General features: G+C 40.2%; 1 protein-coding gene across 1 annotated transcript; it reads left to right on the top strand.

Moving 5' to 3' along the window:
* The first annotated feature begins 1,962 nt into the window (after positions 1-1,962).
* Positions 1,963-25,353, top strand: loxl2b (lysyl oxidase-like 2b). The gene is made up of 14 exons (XM_017451807.3): positions 1,963-2,114; positions 4,633-5,002; positions 5,200-5,375; positions 14,078-14,289; positions 16,596-16,806; positions 18,196-18,379; positions 19,038-19,195; positions 19,295-19,462; positions 20,700-20,865; positions 20,958-21,198; positions 22,437-22,552; positions 23,003-23,139; positions 24,094-24,205; positions 24,591-25,353. Exons 2-14 carry the CDS (start codon positions 4,654-4,656, stop codon positions 24,659-24,661), a joined length of 2,301 nt encoding a protein of 766 aa, XP_017307296.1. The 5' UTR covers positions 1,963-2,114; positions 4,633-4,653; the 3' UTR covers positions 24,662-25,353.
* Positions 25,354-25,734: the final 381 nt, after the last annotated feature.

Raw genomic sequence — 25,734 nt, 5'->3', positions numbered from 1 at the left:
AATGCAAGCCTTAATTAGATCAATTTAATGGTAAAAAAAAAAAAAATCTCAACAATATTGACAAACAACAAAAATCTTCCATCTTTATGCTAAAGTACACGCAGGTACATTTTGAGTTGAATGTAGGACACGGTTATGAGTATTTCATCTTGTGTTTTTGACAAAGTGGGCAGTTTTTTCTAAAAGAATTTAATGAAATATATAGAATTTCTGATAAGAACGTCTATCTGCGTGACAGGATATTTTAGGCATTAGGTATTTTACCTAGCAAAACAAAATGGCAGCGTAGTTACAAACGTGTTGCATTGTGGACCAGTGAAAACAACCCATAAGCATGGCTCTTTCCCAAAGAGCTCATTTCAGGGTCAATCACAAGTTTTACATTTTATATTTGTAACTAATTTGGCTATAATATATTGAAATCAGTATGCTAGTTGTGAGTTATTTGCATGTTATATATCTCTAAAAACAGACAAGTGTGGAGATGATGCATGAAAGGGTTAAATGACCTCATCTACGACATACAGATGAATAATAAAAATAATAATAATGACTTTCAGGTGAATATTATTGGCACGTGATTATCCACGTGCTCGTGCAGATGTTAACTGCTTTGGTGCGCGTGCCTCCGTGCAGTGCAAGTACAAGGTGCTGATGTTCTACCCTGATGCTTGGAGAACCCCCATCCTGACCTGCCTGCATATGTCTCTCATTTTGAGAAATGCACGTGCGCACCAGCCAGCTAACTTTTTTTCCCTAAAGTTAATTTTTTTTTTTGCTGGCACTTCGCGCGTGCACGTTTTACACGTTTCCACGCTGTTTACTGGAATTTCAGACACGTACCGAGAGACAGAGCGTCCCAGCGGGATTTTTGTGCAGTACAGAGAGGCGTGACTCTCTGGGGTTGCCAGATTGTGCTCGAACCTCATCATGTCATTCGGTATGTTTGGCTGAAAAGAATAAAAGAAAACAGATTTTGGGTTTAGATGTTAGATGTAATATAGCCTAACTCAGTAGGGGTTTAAATACTAAATTCAGTTCCATTCTTTATAAGCGCAAGTTAGGTTCATTAGGTCCTCACTTAATGAACGTGTCGCGTAGGACATTGCTCAAAACATACAGCCATTAATAAGTGTAAGCAGAATTTAAAATCTGTAAATTGAATAAATACATTAATACTTATTATTAATTAAGGAATAAAACACGATGGGTGGTGTGATGAAGCAGAGCTACTGTCACCACCGCAAAATTGATTATTATCCTATAACAGCGTGTTGTTGTGCCAACAGTTATCTATTTATTCATTTATTAATAAACAATATGTCGATTTTTATCCATTTATAGATACATTTAATATTATATAACGTCCTCGAAGCAAGCTAGTTCCTGTTATCACTTACACTATAGTAGCTATAAATAGAGGTTCTCTCACCAGACAAAAATAAACAAACAAACAAAACAAAAGACACATGCCAGATCATACGCACATCATAAAAGAACTCTATGGTCATAAGTTGAGATCGGCCGCTCAGCAGGTCAATTAGTGCTTTTGTGACCTAAGACATCCTGACGTCAAAGTTCTGGCAGTGTGAGAAATATCTGCTACAATGCTGATCTTAAAGCCAGCCATCAGAGGACAGGATAGGATGACGCCAAACTCAGTGGGTCGGATACAAATACGGTAGCGATGATGTCAAAAGGAAACATGCTAATGGGCAGAAACAGTATTACTTCAAGTTCACTTTGAAGAATGTTTCTGTTTATGCAAGGTGATTGCAGAACATCATGCCCGTTTCTTTAATCGCGGGTCTTTTGTTAGAGTCTCATCGTTGTATAATAATCTGACACAGAGAACCATGCGAAAATCCAGGCAAGTTTTTTTGGGGGGATCATCTTGGACAGTGTCCCTCACACGGCTTTACTCTACACACTTCTGAGTCTTCAAGGCAAGTCATGAGGGCACGCTTAAAGAGAACCGAAACAATGCCCGAAAGGAGGTTTAACAACTGACTTCAATCTGGCAACCCCAGGACTCGGGCTGGACTACAGACAAAAGTTGAGGGAGTTTTGGGAAACAGATGAGAGGAGACTGAAGCCACATCGGACACAAAGGGGTAAGTTCAACAAAATGACTTGCTTCAGTTCAACATTTTCAATGAGATGATATATATATATATATAAAAATCCTTTTATCCTCCAGTCTTTGTTTTATTGCTGTGTAAGTTTGTATGAATGTTTCATACAAAAGTGCATGGAGTAAAAGTTGTTTAAACTACAAAAGGGATGATTAATGTGGATGATGTCACCAGAAGAGAGAAGCATCAGGACCGAAGGATATGGCTGTAAATGTCATATTCTGAATATGTCGGGAAACTACAATATGCCTTTCGATATGTTAAAGAAAACTCACCGGTGTAAGAAATGTAAGCACTATTTGGACCCTTTGATTGCCTTTGATCAATTTGGTCAGTTTGGTGTTTTATTAGAATTATTTGTTAATTATTTATTTGCATATTTCAGCTTTCCGTTTGTAACGAGTGACAATATTACGATAATAGTTTAACGTTAAATGTAAGACAGTAAAGACCCTGGACTACTCTGTAGCAGAAAAAAAAACAGTTTATCAGGAAATATATGCACTCCTGTTATCTTACAGGAGTTTTTTGGAAGGAGTCTCCAGTGACAGTGCTTTGTAACAGTCAGAAGTGAAACTGTTCTTGTAAGTTTTCCACCATGGTTGAAGACGTGATTGAAGAGAAAACGAGGGAACGGCTGTTTATAGGTGCTGTAGCGTACGTGATAACAGAAGCTAACTTGTTCAGGGGACAGTTCAAATCATTAGCTGTAACCATGAACGGATAAAAAATGCGATCTTGTGTCGTTCTTTAAGAAATGAAGTCGTCTGTCCTGAAGACTTTCCCGTGGAGGAAAACCTACTGACTGCTACAACTGGAGACTCCTTGCGTAAATACGAAATAAATGTCTCCGTACAGAAAACTTCATCATGTCGACACATTTTTCTTTTTTAAATATGTTTCTTAATGTGTTTCATCGCCATAGTTTACTATAGAAACAGCAACATATTATTGTACACATTTAATACTGTATGCGTTGTACTAGGATCTCCTATCAGAGCCATAGGCCTCTATTGTTTGTGCTTCTATGACCCCTGACCTCTGTGGTGGTCCTTTGGGATCCCCTTCAAGCTGGCCAGGGGTAAACGGGGGCCAAAATGTGCAAATGAAACAGGTGTATATAGACATAATGTGAAATGTAACAGCTCCGGGGTTGTGTAACACAATGCATATATGTATTGTAGTTGCATTTATAAACTCTTAATGGTATGAGGTTTAGGATTAAGTTAGAAATGTAAGGACATCCGGACACATAAAAAGTACTAAACCTGCTATAAATAAAAGGAATGCATCGCCCAGATTGCTAACATTGCTAAGTTAGTTGGGTGAGAAAGTTTTATACTAATGAATTATGCTGGCTGGTTAAGTAACAATGCTCACATTAAGATCAGCAAATATTTTAATGTTGTTTTTATTTTTTTTATATCCTCAGAATTACCACTAATCTCTTTTCCAGCTGTTTCCGTCGCTAATGATATAGAAACCTTTTTCAAATCCTGTGCAATGATGTGTCAAGTAGTGTCTGTGTAATTCACCCACATAACAAGGGATGTAATGGCTCAGGGCGAGCATCTCATACATCAGAACATTTAAAAACAAAAAAAACCATTCAGGAATTGAAAACATACCACATACGCAGAAACAGCAGAAAGCTGAGCTGCAGGCTGTGGTATGGTTTCTGGGTTTCTTTTCCAACCATGTTGTAACGTGTACATTTTTAAAACCTTGTGTAATAACTGCCACGCTGTGCTCCGCCTGAGCGAAGCCCGACGGTGTAGAGATGGAAAGTGTGAGTAATTTCTTCAGGAGATCTCGAGGTTCGAGTCTGCCACATCTGCATCTGAGCTGTGTGAAACTCCTGGCTGTTGACAATGTTTCATAACACTTTTAGAGCTGTAATGTGTAGTTATGTTACGAATGCATCAAAACAACTCCGACATACCGTGTTTATGAGTGCGAGTGTGTATGTGTGTGTGTGTGTGGGGGGGGCATGTTAGAGGATTCTGTTTTTATCCTGATGTGGAAATTTTGAGGGAGCACCCACATAAAGACACTAATCAGATTTACCCTATTTTTTGACATGGAGTTAAAAAAGAGACATTCTTGGCGTTCCTTTGTGTGTTTTTCTTGTTACGCAAAACTTTGGCATTACAATTTAGCAGACTTTTATCTGAAGTGACTTTCCTTTCCAAAGCATATCAACAGAATCTAATCTGCTGCAGCTGATGGTTAATATCGTTGCTCATTGGAGTTCTGACAGTCCTGGGATTTGAACTCGATGAGCTATGACTGACCAAGATCTCATTTCTGTCCGGCTTGATTACTGTAAAGCAAAAAATTATACATTAATTTACAGTAATAGTAAATATTAAAATACAGTAATAGTACATTCTAGTATGTTATTCCTTACGTAATGAACAGCTTGTTGAAATGTTGACCCTTCCTTGGTACAAGTACACTAATGCGCCTTTGGTTTTAACCCTCTGTTCATTTTCAGACTTGTTGGACATACACCACAATGCTGGCACCCTGGTATCTCCAGTTCCACCTGCCAGTGTTTGCATGCATATGGAACCTGTGTCAAGCACAATACGAGTATCTGGGTTACCCTCATGGTTACCCCGAGCCCGAGCAGGATCAATACACCCGTCCACAGATTCCCACTGACGTGCCCAGGATCCAGTTACGCTTAGCCGGAGAGAAACGAAAGCACAATGAGGGACGTGTCGAGGTTTATTACGAGGGCCAGTGGGGGACCGTTTGTGATGATGACTTCAACCACCACGCCGCTCAAGTGGTCTGCAGAGAGCTCGGGTACTCCAAGGCCATCTCCTGGTCGCCTTCGGCCAAATACGGGAAAGGAGAAGGTATGTTGTCGTAGCTCACGACTAGGGTTAGGATAGAAATGCTGACCTTGTTTAATTTGTGCACATTCGCTAATGAAATCCAGTACCAGTTCCAGAATTAGTCTTGATGCAAATTTGACCTGGTATTGGTTATGTTATGAAGTGAAGGCACTCCATACAAGGGACAGAGTTCTGACTGATTTCCCCTGGTTCTTCAGGCCGCATCTGGTTTGATAACGTCCACTGCACAGGGAAGGAGAGCACCCTGGCGCAGTGCGAGTCTAACGGCATCGGTGTGTCCGACTGCAAACACTCGGAAGACGTCGGAGTCGTCTGCAGTGACAAGAGGATCCCGGGATTCAGGTTCCTCAATCCAGTCACCAACAACATAGACGTAAGCACACTTTTTTTTATTTGTTTGAGTCTTTGTTTCGCTCAGCTTGGTGGTGGAATGTTGTCCTGAGGCAACAATTACTTAGGCTTAGCATTAGTAGATCTTTAGGAGACTGGATCAAGCCCATAACCGTTCGGTCACAGCCGAGTTCGTTGACCAACGGGTCACCACCATGAGATCATGACAAAGCCATACGCACAACATTTTTACAAGTAGGTCTGTGCAAACTAACTTTGTTTGTTGACCAAAAGGCCTGATTTTCAACAACCCCCTGGAAGAAAAAGGGTTGAACGCTATAGCAATAATATGATAATAATTTTTTTATTTGACCTGTGCAATTAGTTCCTTTTTTGAAGAACAAAGCCTTTTTTGATCCAGGTTTGCTCGTTAGTGGGAGCTGGATGATGTAATTTCATTCTGACCAGTCTAGCATGTCAAGGTTTTAGGCTGTAATTCTGCTATTTAAGCTTTCTAAAAAGCACATTGTCGTTGTTGAACCTGGAAATTGTTTGCTAGAGGAGCTATTATTGGGTTCTGCAGAGCTTGTCCCTACTACCATCGGTATATCATTACTGTTTGATGAGAATTGGCCAAAAAGAAACCAAAGAGTAGAGACAGAATGCAACATTATTTTTTGTTTTGTTTGTTTGTTTGTTTTTATTCCAGGAGCAAATTACAAGAGAAGCATGCACGCTTCAGGTGTCTAGACATCTGGCCTTCAGACTTCATCTAGTCAGATTCGCTTCAGCGCACCATCTGAGCCAATGAGAAAAAAAGGGCCATTTTTTCCCCCATCTGGCAACAGATCACACATAATGGGGGTTAAGAGGCAGCAAGGTCAGCCATAACGACAGCAATATTGACCACATGTAAGGAGGAATGGGATTACCATGGTGTGGGAATAGTGAGAGTTAAAAATGACAGCATGTTCAGAGAGATTAGTCTCACTAATGAGAGAAGACTCATTAGTGAGACTATCATATAGTATTAATACTACTTCGTTAAGTGTTTTAGAAGATTATTACACAAGAGTAGCTCTTTACAAGTCCTAGAGACATCGTAACTGATGAAAGTTCACTGCAGGTTAGCATTATCTCTTAGCAGAATTATTTATTACCTAAGGACAGGATGGACATCGTGTCCCAGTGTGAATTCATCCAAGCGCCATGGAAATAGTTCCCCATCCAGAGTGTCGATCGTGTCCAAACCACTAACTCGGGCCATGCATGGTGTTCTGGAGCTTGTGTGAACTCTGTTGCGACATTTCTTGCATAGCTTTATGTAACACTGATGACTGAGTTAGTCTGTGTTTGTGTAAAGGGCTTTGGCAAAGCGAGGTTCCTTGCTGGCTAACTGCTAGTACACTGTGCTTCTCATATGCATTAATCCTCTGGTAAAAGTACAGCTTCAGAGTCATATCTCAGATTAAAGTAGCAAAGCAGTATTGCATTTAATTAAGTTCTTGTGTAATATAAAAGTAAAAGTAACTAAAGAAAAGTAATTGATGGTAATCTAGTCCCTTTTTCCACCAAGGAATGTAGGAATGTAAGAAGAACATTAGCTAAGGCTAACTAGCAACAGTTTGTTTGCTAATTTCTCAAATGGTAGCATCAGCTAGCATGAAAACAACTCTGATGATACAAAAGAGCTGAAAGCTAATAGCTAGCTGTGATAAATACATATATAGCAGATAGCTCACAGCGATAGGTATTAGGCTTCATTCTTCTAAAAAGTGTCGATAGGACTTTGAGACTCATTGATATATATATATATATATACATCTTCTATACCGCTTATCCTCTTCAGGGTCACAGGGAAACCTGTAGCCTATCCCAGGAAGCATGTGGCCCAAGGCGGGGTACACCCTGGACAGGGTGCCAATCCATCGCAGGGCACAATCACATACACATTCACACACACATTCATACACTACGGACACTTTGGACATGCTAATCAACCTACCATGCATGTGTTTGGACTGGGGGAGGAAACCGGAGCACCCGGAGGAAACCCCCGCAGCACGGGGAGAACATGCAAACTCCACACACTCAGGGCCACAGTCACGGTGGGAATTGAACCCCCGACCCTGGAGGTGTGAGGCGAACGTGCTAACCACTAAACAGACTTTAGTAGAGTAACAAAGTAATATAAAAGTAACCATGACTAGTGATACGTCAAACTTGGTTTTTTGGGCTGGTGTGATTTTATTGACTTTATCTAAATTAACTATGAAGCGCAGACTATGTTCACTGAAAGCTTGTTAGACAGTGCAGTATGGACGTCATACTGTGTAGACAATCTACCCACTTCCTTCTTGGCTCTCTTTCATTGTTTACGTCCAGTTTACACAGCCAGGAACTAAAAACACCAAATTCATCATGAAACATTTTCTGCATAAGAATTATCCTCACACCTCGCAGAACTCATTAGACTTATTATAGAGTAAGTCGATGTAAAACAAACCCCCAGTTTTATCCCGGCAGTAGAATCACTGCAGATCCTGTTGCTCTGTTCCAAGTAGTGACTCATATGTTCCCAAACTCTCCAGTGTATCCCTAAGTCGTATTTAATGAATCGTTTCAGAGTAAAGCCGGATGCGTTTTTCACCTTTTAAAATGCTCTGCATGTGAGTGTGTGACAAAAACTATCTGATCTTGGATTTTTTAAAAAATGGATTTAAAAAAAGTGCCCTGGAGGTGAGCTAGGAACTGACAGCTGTTTATCTGTCTGGCTTTGCACAGCGGTGGTCTTCCGCACAGCTCCTTTAAACTCCATAGAAGCCCCGAGGCTGAATAAACTAACCTGGATTCAGTTTAAGTCAGGTCTTGTACTAAATTACGCTGTCTGGGTGTGCATTTCTATCTTGGGCTCTGGGTCTGCTGAACATTTCTTATGGTAAAATGTTTGCAGTGATGCATGAGCAGGAAATGAGCAGCATTGTAAAGGAATGATACACCTTCACTGGTCTTCACTGCTGTCCAAGATTTAGTTTGAAATGAAATTCTGAAACTTCTTTTATTGATATCTTGGTCTGTTTTCTCTTTGGCTAATGGTTTCCTGCTGATAGTGGTGCAGTGGGATTTACCCCTCGCTTTCTCTCTAAAGCGGGTGGGGTGGGGGGGGGTTACGGGATGGGTGTTTTTGCTATGCCAAAGTCTTTCTTTTAATCTTCCCAAAGTTAAAGGTCACACTAATGCCCTTGGGTTTTAAGTCGATACATCCCAAATGGAGATGAACTGCCTGCAGGAGTCTATATGTTATGTTTTCCATAAGTATCATGACATCATTCTCTCTCTGTTGTTCTCTCTTTCCTCCCTCTCTCTCTCTCTCTCTCACATACAAAAACCACATGTGCAAGTTCTTGAGCTTGCCCTAATGAAGCCATAAAGACAACCTTCGAAATGTGAAACCGCACAAGACTCCTCTTTTATTCTCTTTTAGCTCTTTTTTGTACTTCTCCGTTTTCTTTCTATGCAGCATAAAACAATGCTATTTTCTTCTCTTAATTTTAGACTTACAAGGCTTGCTATGTGCTCGGACACTGACATTACCATATTGTTATCGTTATAGGTCCAGAATAACAAATTTGCTCTCCATTTTGGTCTTTTTTTAATTGCAGTGTAAACCTAGTTGCCAGGTCTGAGAAATTCTGCCTGAAAGAGCTCTTCTGAAACTGTCCATTAGCAGAAAGTGTTAATCGTCAATGAGTGTTTCTGGTGATTATATATATATATGTATATATATATATATATATATATATATATATATATATATATATATATATATATATATATATATATATATATATATATATATAGGAGAGTGCTTATTTTTCCAGATCATGTGAGCCATTAGTACCAACAGAATGTTACCACCCGTTTAAACAGCCCTGGTTGTTTTAAGTAGCTGGAGATTCACAGCTAAGAGCAAGTCAGGCTGCTAGTGTTGTACAAATGATAATGATAATGGTTGCTGTAACATCTCTATGAATATTTGATAAGCTCTTTTGTAACTGGAGACAAGGAAGACAAGTGGTGAAGTTTTATACATAGTTTCCAGTGGAGTCCTCAGAATCTCATAGAAATTCTGAGTATCAGTCATGAGCATTTTATTGGTACCACATGTTGGGAACCTAGGGGCAGACTTTATTCAGAATCAGCACTCAAGGACCATAGAGTCCATGTTTGCAACCAGACCATCTTACTAAACACCATAGCTATGGTCACTCCAAAGTATTCCTCAAAATGTGGTACAGCTCATTCTTACGCTAGGGCATGTGAAACATGGTGTATTGAGATTGAGATAACTTCATTCAGCTGTTAAGAGACAACACTCAACATGCCTTTCACTGTATCACACACACCTCGAAACAGTCCAGACATGCCAGATAAGATAAGTGGTCAGACGGTCCAACGAGGCATCTAGACCTTATACAGGCTTTCATTTCAGCTAAAATGTTTCAGTCAGCATTATTTGTAAAGGAGCTTGTTGGTCAAGTGTCAAATATCTTCATTTTAGAAACCTTTGAAGTTCCCTTCTCAGAGAAAATGGTACCCTAAGGGTTCTTTGGATGTTTCTTTGGATGGGTCTAGCTTTTTAAAGACTTTCTACCTGGAAGCTTGTCTGTAAAAGAAATTCGCTGTTGTACATAAAATCCTCATTAAGCTCCCCCAAATGGGCAAACTAAAACCATGAACCTAGAAACTTCTGGATTTTACATTTTTTCCCCCGATATTATAATGACAGATTTGTAAAAATCTGCAGAAAGGTTAAGATAAAGGGGTGAAGTTAAGGAAAGGGATAGTAATTCTTCCTCCAACTGGTGTTAGAAAAAGTCAACTTTTTATACCACTGAGAACCTAGCAACAAGTCTGATGACCTTTTGTTAGCGACTGTTATGACCTTGACATGTTTATAAGAGTTGAGAGACCAGGTTCGGTCACTCGCTACCAGTGTGTAAAGCTTGACTCAGTTGCGTGAGCCTATGTTCCCAATGACCAATCACCATTGTTTCCAATGACCAATCACTGATCACCAGTGCTCCTAATGACCAATCACTGATCAACATTGCTCCCAACGACCAATCACTGATCAACTGTGTTTGTCCCACCTGTGCAATTCTTGATTTTAAACTCAGTGATTCTCAGTGATTTTTATAGTACTTAAAGCAAGTTATTCCATTTCCTTAATGTCTATTTCTCGACTCCTGGCTAACACTGCTTCATTTTGTCTGCATTATAGAAATTATAGTATTTTATAAATATATGAATTGTATGTTTTTTGGTGCTGTGACCAAAGATCAATTCTTCTTATTATAAATAAGTTTTAATCGATTATTTTGAAATCTGATACCACTCAAAGAATAAGCAAATCTATCGCTATCAGACTCTACACAGACTCTACACTCTGCACTGAGTACTGAGTCTGGGCAAGGGTGTTTTTTGTTTGTTTGTTTGTTTGTTTTTCATTTGCTGTACTCTGGTCACTTCGGAATTTTTGCACTGTCCTGCACTTTCCAACATATTCTGAAGCTGCGAGACGTATGCTTGTATTGCAGTACACGGTGATTTGGAGATTCACTCATCACTTTACTTCCTTTGTCACTTTTACTCTTGTAACTTGTCACTTTTAGACTCAGACACTTTACTCTGGTCAGTAGTAATTTTCTGTTTGTTCTGTTATTACCCTGAAAAGTGTTGGCAACACCGCTGTACACCACTCTCTCATATCTTTCCTATGGCATTGCTACAAGGTCTTATGAAATTCCACCCAATTCTTACAAACGTTGGAGATCATGTTGCTTTTAAGGAATATAAAGTATGAGAAGTGCAGAATGCGATGAAACAGACACCCTCCACTCTTGCCGTCTCTGTTTTTGTTCTGTCCGTCTCGTTCTCTCATTCTCTCGACTGGACATACACATGCGTTCCATCAGACCGTTCATTTTTTTTTCACTCTCTCTCTTTTTTGGTGTACTGAAGAAACAGGTTCACCACTTGTGCCTCTGTCTCCTTCTCCAGTCTGACGAGCCTGAAGGGGCTTTATTTCTTTCTGAAAAAAAAAAAAGAAAAGACAGACATGTTCTTACAAATCGATCTTCCAGCTGTTGAACAAGCCCCTGACACACACATACAAACACATCTCCATCTGCGGAAACAAGCCACATGTGTTTGGGAAAGCTTTTTCCCCCCGGTAATAGGTTGTAACTGACGCTATCTCCTTTTTATTGTGAGCTTAAAAACGACAGGCAATCAAAAGCAGAAAACAGCGTCTGATGTGTATTTCTGTGTTTGTGTTTATGAGATTATCGAGACTTGCCAATTTCAGCAGTTTACCTTTCTTTTTTTTTTAAATATCAGAAATCACAAACAGCATTACATGAGAACTGTTCATGGCTTGTTGTTCATGGCTTGTTCTTGTTTTGGAAAGTTTCAATGTTTTGACTGCGTGCTTAAATAGAAATCATTCCACATACACTCACGATCACTCGATTACACAGGCTTATTAGCTTATTACTAGCTCACTAGCAATTCCATGGTGCTTTGTTCGAGTGTCTTTTGGACCACATTTACCTCTTGCAGTCTTTATCTGAATATCAGAATAAGGAATGATCCGATCTTGTCCACGTTACACCTGGTATTCATGTGCGTTCTCATCGTCTGCAAACTCTCTCCCCTCATGTTAATAATATGCTGGGAAGAGTACGGAAAGTCCTTCAGATGTAAACATGGTAAAAGTAGGAGTCTGGGTTCCCCCACCCCCTCCCCTGTGGATGTGAAGAAAACTGTTTCTTCCCACTGCACTAAAACAGATCCCATATTTACCCGTTGGTTATTTACCGCAGAGTCAATTTTATATATATTTATATTATAATATTTTGGAAACGTTTGCTCATGGACCAGACAAATATAAAATCTAGCTGTGTCTGAAATTTGAGATGAGAGGCCTTGCAAAAAATAAAATTTGCGGTGTTTTATTCAGTTAAAAAAAACAACAACCTGATATTCATCTGTTGATTGAAACAGCCATTTTTGGGGTATGTTTGTTGACTAACTCTTCAAGAACCATCCTACTGGATGCTATAGTGGATTGTACTGTATGTTAATCAATCTCAGATGTTCCTGCTGAGAAGTCTGGGAGTATTATGGCAGATCGCAGGCCTTTAAGAAGCATGTTCCCGAGAGTTAACCAAAATGTATACGGATTTTTTGTATAGAGAATTTGCTTTCCGTTTGCCGTCTCCTTCAGCGGAGTGTGACATGTTCATTTCAGCTGCTGTGGTGAGGAAAACTTAGCTAAGATACAGGAAAGCCATTATACTAGTTCCAGATGGGTGTGTAGGTGGTGTGTGTGTTTGTGTCTCGAGGTCAAGCTATGGGAGGCCTAAGGCCTTTTTTTCTGCTGAGCACAGCTAATTGTGGAGTCTCCCAAACTTCTCAAACACAGCCATTGGCAAAGCAATGCAAATAAACTCACTGAACTCCTCATACCGTGGTGCGGTTAATATCGTTTCACAGAAAGTTAGCGAGGCGCACGGTGGCTTAGTGGTTAGCACGTTCGCCTCACACCTCCCGGGTCGGGTTCGATTCCCACCGTGTGAGCGGAGTTGGCATGTTCTCGTGCTGCGGGGGTTTCCTCCAGGTACTCCGGTTTCCTCCCCCAGTCCAAACACATGCATGGTAGGCTGATTGGCATGTCCAAAGTGTCCATAGTGTATGAATGGGTGTGTGAGTGTGCCCTGAGATGGACTGGCACCCTGTCCAGGGTGTACCCCGCCTTGTGCCCGATGCTCTTTGGGATAGGCTCCAGGTTCCCCGTGACCCTGAAAAGGATTAGAAGATATAGAAGATGGATGGATGGAAAGTTAGCGTCCATGCTTTCAATTCCATTAGTTTCCATTCCATTCTAGTTCGAATTGCTTCCGACTGGTAGATTTACTGGGTAAGATGCCATGGTTTGGTAACAGTGTGGCTTACAAGTAGATGTCAGTAGTACCACCTAGCTTTAATCCTAGCTGCTCCATTAAATGACATTTATTTATCACATGCTTGTTTTGATGTTGTACAGCTAACAATGTATATACAGGTGTTATCGATTCCCAAAAGGATTAGCCTCCATTCCCTGCAAACATTTATTTATTAAATGTGTTTCAGTTTAACATCGATGGAGATCTGGATTAGCAATTTGAGTAACGTGGGAAATTCCGGGGCAGAAAATTTTCAGCTTACTGAAATGTAAACATAGTATTAGCCTCCAGACCATTTCTCCTCCCCTCCCTTTTCTATCTCCTCACATTCCTAATGTGCATTGCTATGAAATGTAATCTGCTAAATGGTTCGCATTGTTGGCGTTGCCTCAGATGAGGAGGAGTGCTGCTACCAGTGGCTTGTTTCTGCATAATGAATAATAAAATTCTGCACTAACCTGGTAGTAATAGGAGTTTTCTAGTTGTAATGCACAGCACTGATGTTAAGTGGGAAACGTTTTGGTACCAGGAACAGTTTTGTTCTGTAGGTCAAAGGAAACTATCTTGACTGATCAATGAATTTCTCCACATTATCTAAAGTAGTTAAAGTTAATGTGGCCAACACTTAATGGTAGTGGGTGTCTGCTTGCATGATTGCAAAAGGATATGACTACTGGCCAGCATTGTCTATAGTGTATAATTGGCAAACTGAACCGTTTTATCTTTCTCTTTTCAGCATTTGACAATCCAGGTGGAGGATGTACGCATCAAGCCGATTCTGTCCTCCTACAGGAAGCGAATCCCTGTAACGGAGGGCTACGTGGAGGTCAAAGACGGTGGAAAATGGAAGCAGATCTGCGATGAGGAGTGGAGTCCTATGAACAGCAGGGTGATCTGCGGCATGTTCGGCTTCCCTGCCGAGAAGAAATACAGCACACGCATCTACAAGTCAGTGTGCTCTGCTTTTTCAATAGATTTCAAGACATGTTTTCAGATATTCCCATATCAGCCATTCTCTACCGTCATTCTATAGCATTCCTATCACCATTCCACAATGTTTCCATCACATTCCACAATGTTTTCGTCACATTCCGTAATCTTTACAGTCATTCTATAGCATTCCACAATGTCTTCATCACAAACTATTCATCATTTCACAGTATTCCCATCACAAGAATGGATTTCAGCCATTCTCTACCATCATTCTATAGCATTCCTATCACCATTCCACAATCTTTCCATCACCATCCAACAATGGAGGTTTTTTGAGTTGCTGTAACAGTTGTTTTACCAGAACAGTTCTCTTCAATACTGGCTACTGATGTTGGCCACCAAAATGATATTCATTGTACATCATTTAGCTAGATGCATATATAGTAAACAAATGTATTGATCCGTTGACTCCACTGTAAAGCACGAGTCAAACAGAAGACTCTTTCATCATTTTAATAAACACAAGCCGCTTTTCCGTTCAATCCTTTGGGAAATACTGGCCGTGTCTCAACTGCATGCACACATTGCTGACCTCCTCATGCAGCTTACCAGGAAGGATCGTCTCCGTTTTAAGTCGTTTTAAGTTTGCCCAGCTCAATTTGAAGAGAAGTCATGAATCTTCGTATGTCGGCCCTGCTTAGAACAATTGTTTGTAATTTAATGTAACTTGGAAAGGAATTATAAAAGGCTGTTTCTGGTACATTCCATGATGCATGGCTGCCCAGTCTCATAAATCTCTGCGCCGTCATTCAGGACCATGTGGAAACTTGCTCTAAAACAGCTTGCCAGTAAATAAATCATGCATTTAAGATACTGTGGGATCAGATGCCTAGTGTTAGCATTCATTTTCAATGAAAATTCTTTGAGGGTTGCTTGCTAAAATATGAAATGTTCACCAAGGGGTCTTTTTTCGGTCACTGTAGGTTGTGTTTACTGAACAGAATTATTTATCCACCTATGGTTTTATTCAAAGATTAGTGGACTGGAGAATGGTGACTTGTTCTGCCAGTATTTTAGTGTGTCTTTGTAAGCCAGTGTCCCCGTTAAGTTTGTTTTTTGACGCAGACTGCTTTGGACGTCATCCAGCGCAGGACATTCCTGTGCTTAGGGGCTAAATGAGAAACATGTGGCCTGAGTCATGTCTCTTGCAACACCTCAAAGGACAAAAAAACAAACTACAGTTTTCAAAATCCTTGCATTTCAGGCAATCTGTGAAAATTAAAGAAGAAATGTTTGTTTGAAGGCTTGGTGTGTTTTTTTTTTTGTTTTTTTTTTTCAGAACAGGGAGCATGGTTGATTTTGGAGATTGTACAGCTTCCTGAATCAGTGTTTGTATCACACAATGTTTGGCATCCTGGACCAGAAAAAGAACCAAAATCCAGTGCAATTCTGTGAAAAATAAAACAAAACAAACCCACCTACTTTTACATAGAGGAGTAAACATGCATTCCTGCTTCCTGATGAGATACCGGAGCCTGATACTGTCACACTTCTACTCCTGTGGCTCCTCTGTGCCTCCAGATTGGCCTAATCCATCCCGATGCTCTACTTCTGCTGTTGCTGGATGGTCCCACCTGGACACCCTAAAGATTTCCCAAAATAGTTCATTGCTTCAGTGGATGATCTCACCTCGTTGTTGTAGATTTGTACTTAAGAACTGCTGCTGGAATCATAAAGAATCAAAAAATAAATAAATAAAATAAAATCCTGTGCTCATACCAGGACTCATACTAACCATCTTTTCAACACACATAGTACTGACTTGTTCAGTGGGGATCTAAATCTACATCTGGATTTCTGTAAAGCTGCTTTGTGACTATGTCAATTAGTAAAAGTGTCATGTACCTGACATTGAATTGAGTTGACATAAGGACTGTGTAAGTGTCATTGAAGTCTCTTTGGAACCTGCACCTCATCGTTGTGTTTTAAATAGTAATTCCACGTCATTTAGCAAAAACAGACTTCAGCTGTCATGCATCTGGATCCCAACAGACCATAAAAATAACCTGAGGCATGAGACTCACACATACAGGTCTGGCTGATGTTTCTCATGCTGCCCAAGTTCATATCAACCCCCAATAAAACACACTGATTCATCTGAAGTCAATTATCTGAGCTTAAATTGGTCCATATGAGACTGTTCTCTGATCTCCAAACTACAGTCGAGTTGGTCTGTGGTTTCTAGTGAAATGGAGATATAAGTGATTGTTTATTTTTAATCACGATGATGATGATGATGATGATTTATTTTATCTCTTCAGGATGTTTGCGCGCAGGAAGCTGCCGTCGTACTGGGATTACTCAGTGAACTGCACAGGAAACGAAGCCCACCTCTCAAGCTGCAACCTGGGACGATCACTGTTGGCCAACGACACATGTAGCCACGGCATCCCCGTGGTGGTGAGCTGCGTGCCAGGCAGAGCCTTTGCTCCAACCCCCTTATCTGGCTACAGGAAAGCCTTCAGACATGAGGTGGGTTTCAGATCTCTTTGTATGCATAGTTCAGTTTCAGGTTTTCCGATTAGGTCTCGAAGTGGAATTTGTGTTGACGAAAAAAAAACGGAGCGGAAAAGTCACCGAAGATTCAGAGACACACCTCAGGATTATGCATTGAAAGAAAATGAAGAGACGGATGAATGTTGTTGGCATTGCAAGTGTGTTTCAGTCTCTCCGTGACTGATTGAGTTTGACTGGTGTATTTATTATTTTTTCACTGTGTTGGTTCATTTCCCACACACTGACTTTTTATGGTAATTCAATTAAACTAGCAAAATATTCAGTTGGAAATGTACATGAACATGACCCAACATAAACACACAGCTTCAAAAACTTGAGTTATTAATAACAAAATGTGATTTCCAGTTCCTTTTAAGAACTTTGTTCATTATTTAAAAAGTGAAAAAGGTGTTGTTTTTGCTAGTGTGTTTGCTAGTGATATTGGGCTCTTTGGAAAGTTCAGATATGAGCTATTGGATTCTCCAGTCCAGCCCTGAAACCATGTACTACTCCTGAGCGTTATGACTAGGAACATAGAAGAGCTGTATCATTTCATTTAACATGAGGCATTTTACCTTTCGCTGTCCTCTACAGCGTCCTCAAAACTTCAGACGGTTCTCCCAAACCAAAGGCTTTTCACTCAGAACACGAACTCGGCACTGCAGTACCGTCAGTGTATCATTTGCATGTATTTTAAGATGGACATTTATTTCAAGTCCATACATGAAGGCTCCGTTCCCAACCCTGCAATTTCAGACGAACCTCTATGATTACGCCGGCATTAATATAAGGGATGGCGTTCGATCGCTCTCACATTTTGCGCACGCAGGACTTTTTTTTCCCCAAAAGGATGATTTCACTGACCAAACAGTGCACTTCCAGATGTCGGGACAGCAGCCTGTCACGTTCTACGATGTCCTGCTGACCCATCTCTTTCGATTCGACAGCAGATTTGTTAGATTACAGCAGATAGATAGATTTTAAACCCACAGATATTTTAATTAAGTCTTTTCGCGTAGACAATATTGACAAACCCACGGTCTCTTCGCATGCTTGAGGATCCTCCATATGGCAAGCTGAAATGCCACTAACATCACCTTTTTAGTTGAAATGACTCGCTTTGTATGAATAAATCATGTCAGTCCAGCAGAATATTATAATGTATGTAATGTATACGTAAAAAATGTTACACCAATGGACAAAACATCTACTTGTAGTTTGCCATGGCACCAGAGGGTGGAGACATTTCTTGATGGATTTTGCATCAACTTTATTATTTTAACAATTAAACATTAACAAAGTTAAGGCTATAAACTCCAAAGGTTTAAGGTAACCACTGGATAAGTATTTCATTCTGTATTGCAGCAGCCGTTGGTGCGTCTGAAAGGAGGCGCGGTGGTTGGTGAGGGTCGGGTGGAGGTGCTGAAAAATGGTGAGTGGGGCACCATTTGCGACGATCGCTGGAACCTGGTGGCTGCCAGCGTGGTGTGTCGAGAGCTTGGCTTTGGAACCGCCAAGGAAGCATTGTCTGGAGGTCAACTGGGTCAAGGTTGGCAACGATGATCTAATTTAATTAGACGAATTCTACTGGAATCTTTACTAAAATTTAAAGTAACAGCACTCTGCTATATCAAGTGTAAACTACAGATTTGGAATATAGCACAGTGCTGTTAAAGGGTTGTCTCTGATTGGTCAGAAAGTGTCTATAGCATATCAGCATATCAGCTAGTAGTTATCGCGCTCGTTCTAATACGTTATTATTTCTGCAGTAACGACTTGTATAGAAGCTAATAATCAATGGAGTAAACAATGTGTTGTCATTTAACAAAGAAAATGTTGAATAATTGTTGAAGAAAGGTTTCCTAAAGGAACGTTTATGTAACATTAATGGAATGAGTCTCCAGTGTTAGTGCTTTGTAAGAGACCGCGGTAAACCTGTAACTTTAAGACAGTTAGTTTTGAGGTCGCGTGTCAAATTGTCAGTTTTTTTTTTTGTCTTATTAACATCAAGAGGCGGAAAAAGCTGTGAGGGAACGAGGAAATGTTTATAGCTGCTGAAATGTAAGCGATAACAGGAAATAATATTTATTAGTCAAGAATGTTGTTGTTTGAGAAATGGATTTCAGTATTAGTTTTTTGATGATTGAATTATTCTTCATTATCCAAGTAAAAAGGTAAGTGTGTGTGTGTGTGTGTGTGTGTTACAGGAATGGGCCCGGTCCATATGAATGAGGTTCAGTGTTCCGGGTTTGAGAAATCCGTCACCGAATGTGTCTTTAACATGGATAAAGAATCAGCGGGATGCAGCCATGAGGAGGATGCCGGAGTCCGCTGCAACGTTCCTGCTATGGGCTTCCAGCAGCGTGTGAGCGCCTTAAATACACCTATTCATTCAGGCGTGATTAAAACGGAGCACATATCCGTATGCTATTTCTGGAAATAATTAAGATTTGTTCCGACACAGGTGCGTCTGAGCGGAGGCCGTAACCCGTTCGAGGGCCGCGTCGAGGTGCTGATGGAGCGAAACGGCTCTCTGGTGTGGGGCACGGTGTGTGGAGACGGCTGGAGCACCATGGAGGCCATGGTAGTGTGCAGGCAACTCGGCCTCGGCTTCGCCAGCCATGCCTTCCAGGTACGATTGCCTCACAGTCGGGAATCCCATCGCTAATGTTTAGAAGTAAAAAAGAAAACCTATTTGTTAAAAACGAAAAGCCTATGTAATCATACCGATGCAAACCCACTCCAGTTCTTTCAGCACATGAAAGAGCAGGAGTAATTTACTATAATGACAAGATTACATCATCCTAATAGTGTAGAAAAAGCAGCTTTCTCACATGTGGCTCAGCAAAATGTCATGGACAAGGTCTAAACTGTGAGATATTCCTATCCTTGTGGGATACGTGCAGGACACAAACATATGTGTTCCCTTTAATCATTTGATTTAAAAGCCACATTTCATGTGTGACATTTATGGTCATCGTGTTGGCAATGCTACCCAACACTCACTTTCATATAAACATCTGGCTCCATCTGGAACACATCTACACAGATAACGAGCTTTAAAGTGACCTGCAGCTGATAATAATTGTGGATCTCCAGATGTGATTAATTACCTAATTCAGTAAAGATGCATTTAAAGTAGAGTCTATATGACGCAATGCATTAGAGTCTGACTGAGGTTTGTTGCTTTTTATTTTTCATTTTAGGAATTGTAATAAAATATAGCAATGTGCATGATAAAAACTATATCATGCCTAATCAGCAGTCTTATGCAGGCTAGTGATGTTTCTAACTTGTAAAGCAGACACATGGCTCCCTCTAGTGGCTAAATTACACATATGTGTAAACGAAAATGTAAATTTTTTTGTGCCCCATCAAACATCCCATAGGTTGTGGTTTGTACTCAAATTTTTAGTTTAATTTATTATTTATTTTTACCGCCTCGAGTACCTTGAACAAACTCCTGTGGCCCAAATATTCAGAACAAAACAAACTTTGATAAATGATAACAGAATTGGGTGAAAACTTTTACTCACGACCCCCAACAGGATGCCAAACAGAACACAAATCTAGTTTCTAAATCTAAATTAAATAAGACTCCATTTAATATAATGAAATGAAGAGAGAAAAAAGTCAGTAGAACTGCACCTGTTTTTTTTTTTTTGTAATTTAGTAGTATTTTAAATAGAGATCTTTTAAATATCTATGAAAGTGAAGATATTTCAATGTATTTTTGGACATTTTTATGCATATTTATGTACTGTTAACATTATCACAATGTGACATCAAATAAAATGCAAATGACATGTGTGTGTGTGTGTGTGTGTGTGTGTGTGTGTGTGTGTGTGTGTGTGTGTGTGTTTGTGTAGGAGACATGGCACTGGCCCGGGTCGGTGAGTGCTGACGGTGTAGTGATGAGTGGCGTCCGCTGTGCCGGTACTGAAATGGCTCTGTCTCACTGTCTGCATCACGGAGAGCACATTAGCTGCCCCAGAGGAGGAGCGCGTTACGCCGCAGGGGTCTCCTGCTCCGAGAGTAAGATCATCACCCATAATGCCTTGCACATTCCATAATTACATTAAAAAATGAAGGCATGATTTATGGGGTTGTGTGTTTTTTATTTGCAGCTGCTCCGGACCTGGTGCTGAACCCACAGGTGGTGGAACAGACCACGTACATAGAGGACCGTCCCATGTTCATGCTGCAGTGTGCGTATGAGGAGAATTGCCTGGCCTCCACGTCCAGCTCGACACCGGCCAACTCATACCGACGCCTGCTACGCTTCTCCTCCCAGATCCACAACAACGGCCAGTCCGACTTCAAACCCAAAGCCAGCAGGGAAACATGGGTCTGGCATGACTGTCACAGGTCAGTCAACCACCCCACCCCTTCCAAATTTGGTCTTGCTAGTTCCCGTGCACCAATCAGTTACTAACCCTACACATGATTCTTTGAGACATGTGAAGCCAACCGACCGCATCTTTTCAAACTGCTGCTCACGCTGCATCACAGGGAAGCGGAACACGATCGGAAGAAAGCCCTATCTGCCCTTTTCCCCATACATGAACTCATAGATGCCCACAATTGTTTACTGTCACCGTGACTGAAAAGGGATAGCGAGAGAGAGAGAGAGAGAGAGAGAGAGAGTACGCCGTCCCACCCAGACAGCACAGCCAGGTTTGCTCTCTTGAGTCCCAGCTGTAGATGGCTGTGGCTGTGTTGTAGTCGAGACCAGCTCATCTGAATCCGAGTCAAGCCAGAGACCTGAATAGGCTGAGACCAGAAGAGAGTAGAGTCCGAGTCAAGACAGAGTCCAAATGCTCCCAAGTCCATGACAAGACCAAGACCATGGAAATGTAGTCCAGTCTCGAGTGCTACAACACTGCCGTGTGCAAAGGAAAATAATCTGTCATTGGTTAATATTGGATGTCAATCAAGTTGTCAGTTTAGTGATAAAGGATGTCAATCAAGTTGTCAGTTTAGTGATAAATGATAAATAAATGTAGTGAAATTAAGCTAATAGTAATGATGATGAAAATTAGTAGGCTTTTTTTTTTTTTTTAAGGGACTTGACTGGTCCCGGGAATAAGTCAGATTCCACACTTCTTAGAGTCCAAGTCAAGACAGAATCCAAATGCTCCCAAGTCCATGAAAAGACCAAGAACATATTAATATCTTGAGTACTACAGCACTGGTCCTTATTTGGCTTTACGTCACAGGATTTCCTAAATGCCATGGATCATTTGCTTGGATCAGGTTAAAAACTCATATTTATATCACACAAATATTGGGTTTTTTGCCCATTTTAGTCCTTCAGAATAACAAGGTGAAGTATAAAAATGGATTGTGAATGAAAACAATGGCGTTACTGGTGTACTTATATTTTTACAATCTTGTGCACACACACCTTGCCCTCAGGATAATTCCCCAGCATAGGAATGGGATTTGGGACTTTGTCCATCAGTACAGTTTATAGTGATCATCTCTGATATAAAAACGAAGATAGTTTGAATATTATATATTAAGTTATTTTGAAAATATACTGTATGTTATAATTGTGTAGATGGCCGCGAGGCTTAGTGTTGTTTTTGTTCCTGGGTTTTCAGACATTACCACAGCATGGAGGTCTTCACTTATTATGATCTGCTCAGCTTAAACGGTTCAAAAGTAGCAGAAGGACACAAAGCCAGCTTCTGTCTCGAGGACTCGGAGTGCGATGAAGGTTTGTGAACGACTGTTCTATAATGTCAAACAGTATCAGACTCAAATGATTCACAGACAGTCCGTATTTTTGTGCTCTCTCAGCTCCTAACACACCTGAGCCAAGTATTTAATGTTGCTGATTGCTTTGTTTGGCATAACTGCGGTATGTCCTGTTACCATAAAAAAAAAAAAAAAACACCTTCAGGGTGGAAAACTAACTCTACTCCACTGTTGATTGTTTTCTTATAATAGCAACGCCCCCAAGGGTTTTATTCCTCACGTAACTTCTAGCTTTCTTTAGACGTTCTGTCTAAAATGGTAATGATTATCCAAGAGGGCCGCCCCATGACGTTACAGTCTTCAGCGTTGTTCGTGTTTATAGATGACATCGACCACATATGAGGTCCGGGATTAATTAGATTTTACGCCGTGCGTGTGCAGGCTGTATTAACTCTTATGTTTTGACCAGGAATTGAAAAGAAATACGAATGCGAAAACTTTGGTGAGCAAGGCATCACATTGGGGTGCTGGGACACTTATAGACATGACATTGACTGCCAGTGGGTGGACATCACCGACGTCAAGCCTGGGGATTATATGTTCCAGGTGAGCAGCGTCTCACATTTGCGGCAATCATGTATTTTCTGAATATCTTAGTATTGTTGTTAATTTAATAATCATGAAAATTAACAGAGTTTTAATAATCTAAAGAGGTTAATTATTTGATGAACATATCAACCATCATAAGACATTTTTTCATACAGTAAAATGATGTATAATGATGTTGGAATTTCTAGTTGCATTCTTGCTGATTTGTTCTGGTTCTTACGGTAGGCGCACTACTCCAGTAGTTACGGTAATTTTTCCCCATGTTATAGTACACTATTGTTTGTTACCAAATTTTTTATATTACTGTAGCAGAGCATTGTAGCCCCATTTTCCTATCGGATGTTTGTGAGTGACCTAATAATATTAGCACATTTATGATTGGGACAATCGCCTAAATCCTTAGCAAAAATAAATGTTATTTAGTATAAAACTTTGATCATGTTAAAAGTTCCCAAAGTTCAAAGGAAGCCACTGATATTAACACCTGGTTAAATAATTGTGTTGTGGTGCTGTTTGTTTGTTAAATCCACTCACAGCTTCAACTCCAACATTGTTTTGCGCCCTATTTTTCTTCTATACACTTGCCGTGCATCAGGTGAATGTGTGAGGTCATGTGGTACAAGGTGTATTCTCATTGGTCACAGTGAATAAGAGGGAATGGCTTTGCTCTGTTTTATGTAACGGTTTCCAGAAAACAAATGCTGCAGAACTGAATCAAATTGCACGGACAAATGAATCACGATCACGGTCACAAGTCGACTTTTTTGGGCCGTCCTATTATTCTCAAATGTTGGATTAATTGGAAGGAAAGGGAATGCAGTCCCATAATTCTGTTAAAAAATATATAATACTCTTATTAAAATATTATATGATTATCAATGGTGTGAAAATGAAATATCGCTACATGTCTATAAACGGAACCTAACCTCAGCTCTGAACTTATTTTAACAGATCGTAATTAATCCCAACTACGAGGTGTCCGAGTCTGATTACTCCAACAACATTGTGAAATGCAGGACTCGTTACGACGGTCACCGCATATGGATGTACAACTGCCATATAGGTGAGAAAATCAGACGTTGTCTCATTTGAGTTTGTTGAGATGGTGGATTGGTTGGTATATATATATATATATGTATATATTTATTTTCAGTTCTTACATTTGGATCCTACATTATATCTTACATTTATACGACAGCGCTGCTGACCTTCTGATTGGTCAGAAGGCGTTGAAAAAAATTTTTTCTATAGTAACAGCTGACACAGGGACTTCTATGGTGGATGATCGACGTAAACAAATTTGAAAGAAATGTGTACCATCATTGATTCGCATTTTTTAAAGCACTTTCGGAAGGAGTCTCCAGTGCCAGCGTCTTGTAGCAGTTAGAGTTGTAACTTTACGTTTTCCACCACAGGAAGGTCTTCAGGACAGTCTTCTCTTTTCGCAGGTGGATCAGTGAGCGGTGAAACAGAGGAACTGTTTCCAGGCCTTTTGAACAACCAGGTCACCCACAGGTAAAAGGTGGACAGGCGTAAATGAGACAACGGAGACGCTGAGAGCTCGGACCACTACGTTTCCTTCCTTGAATGCATCGCCACTCTGTTGGGATGAGAGAAAAAAATCACCCTATATGATAAAATCCATTAAAAACTGCTGGGAATGTAACGATAATTATGATATCATGATAACGACTAACCTTAATCACAATATTGTCACCATATTCTCTGTCTGACTTTGACCACTATCCTTATGCTCGGGACAGATTTTTTTCTTGATATTGTGGTACAGTTTGATCGACTGATTATCGGTACATGCCCAGCAAAGCAAACTCACTACTGGCTCGGGACATCCAGAACAGAAACAGTGGATTAACAGAAACACAACACCAATTCCATAATGAATCTCAAGTTGTTTCAAGGTGACTTGAGGTAACGACAACCCAAACGTAATGAATTCCCATCGGCCACTGGTGTTGGTGATTCGGCTGATTTTTAAGGGAATTCTGACGCACTTTTTCTTTTAGCCTTAATGGACTCGTGCATAAACGTGAAAGGACTCCTGACGATCAAAAGGGGCTGTATGGGAATTGTATCTGCAAAACGTTTACTGCCTTAATATTCTTTCATCATTCAACATCATGCAATATTTGATGATCTTATGTCGTACAGCTGCAGTTCTCTGGAGAAATAAAACAGAAACCTTTACTAGCATTGGTGACAACCATCACTTTTCATTTCATTTCTGAAGTGCTCTGTGTTAAGAACCTTTGTTGAATGTGTGTACTTGGAAAAACTCAGGAGTTTTACTTACCTAAACATCAGGGCAGAAAATAATTACAATTAGTAAAGTGGAACAAATAATAAATGCTCTAATAAGACTCAATACACAATCTTGATATTTAATGTTTGTACATCTTCTAAATTCAAAGAAATGTTGAGTATGTTATGATGTGAGCAGCAGATTAGCATCTTGACTTTATGCTAGTTGTGTGTGGTGAGCTAGCTTAACATTAGGTAGCTAGCAGATAAATATCCCCGTGTATATTAGTGCATTTAACAACTTGAATATTAATAGTATACTGGTTAGTAATC

The sequence above is a fragment of the Ictalurus punctatus genome, chromosome 22 (assembly GCF_001660625.3).
Source record: "Ictalurus punctatus breed USDA103 chromosome 22, Coco_2.0, whole genome shotgun sequence".
Lineage (NCBI taxonomy): Eukaryota > Metazoa > Chordata > Actinopteri > Siluriformes > Ictaluridae > Ictalurus > Ictalurus punctatus.
The sequence above is the reverse complement of the archived record's forward strand: the minus strand, read 5'-3'. Positions and strand labels throughout refer to the sequence as shown.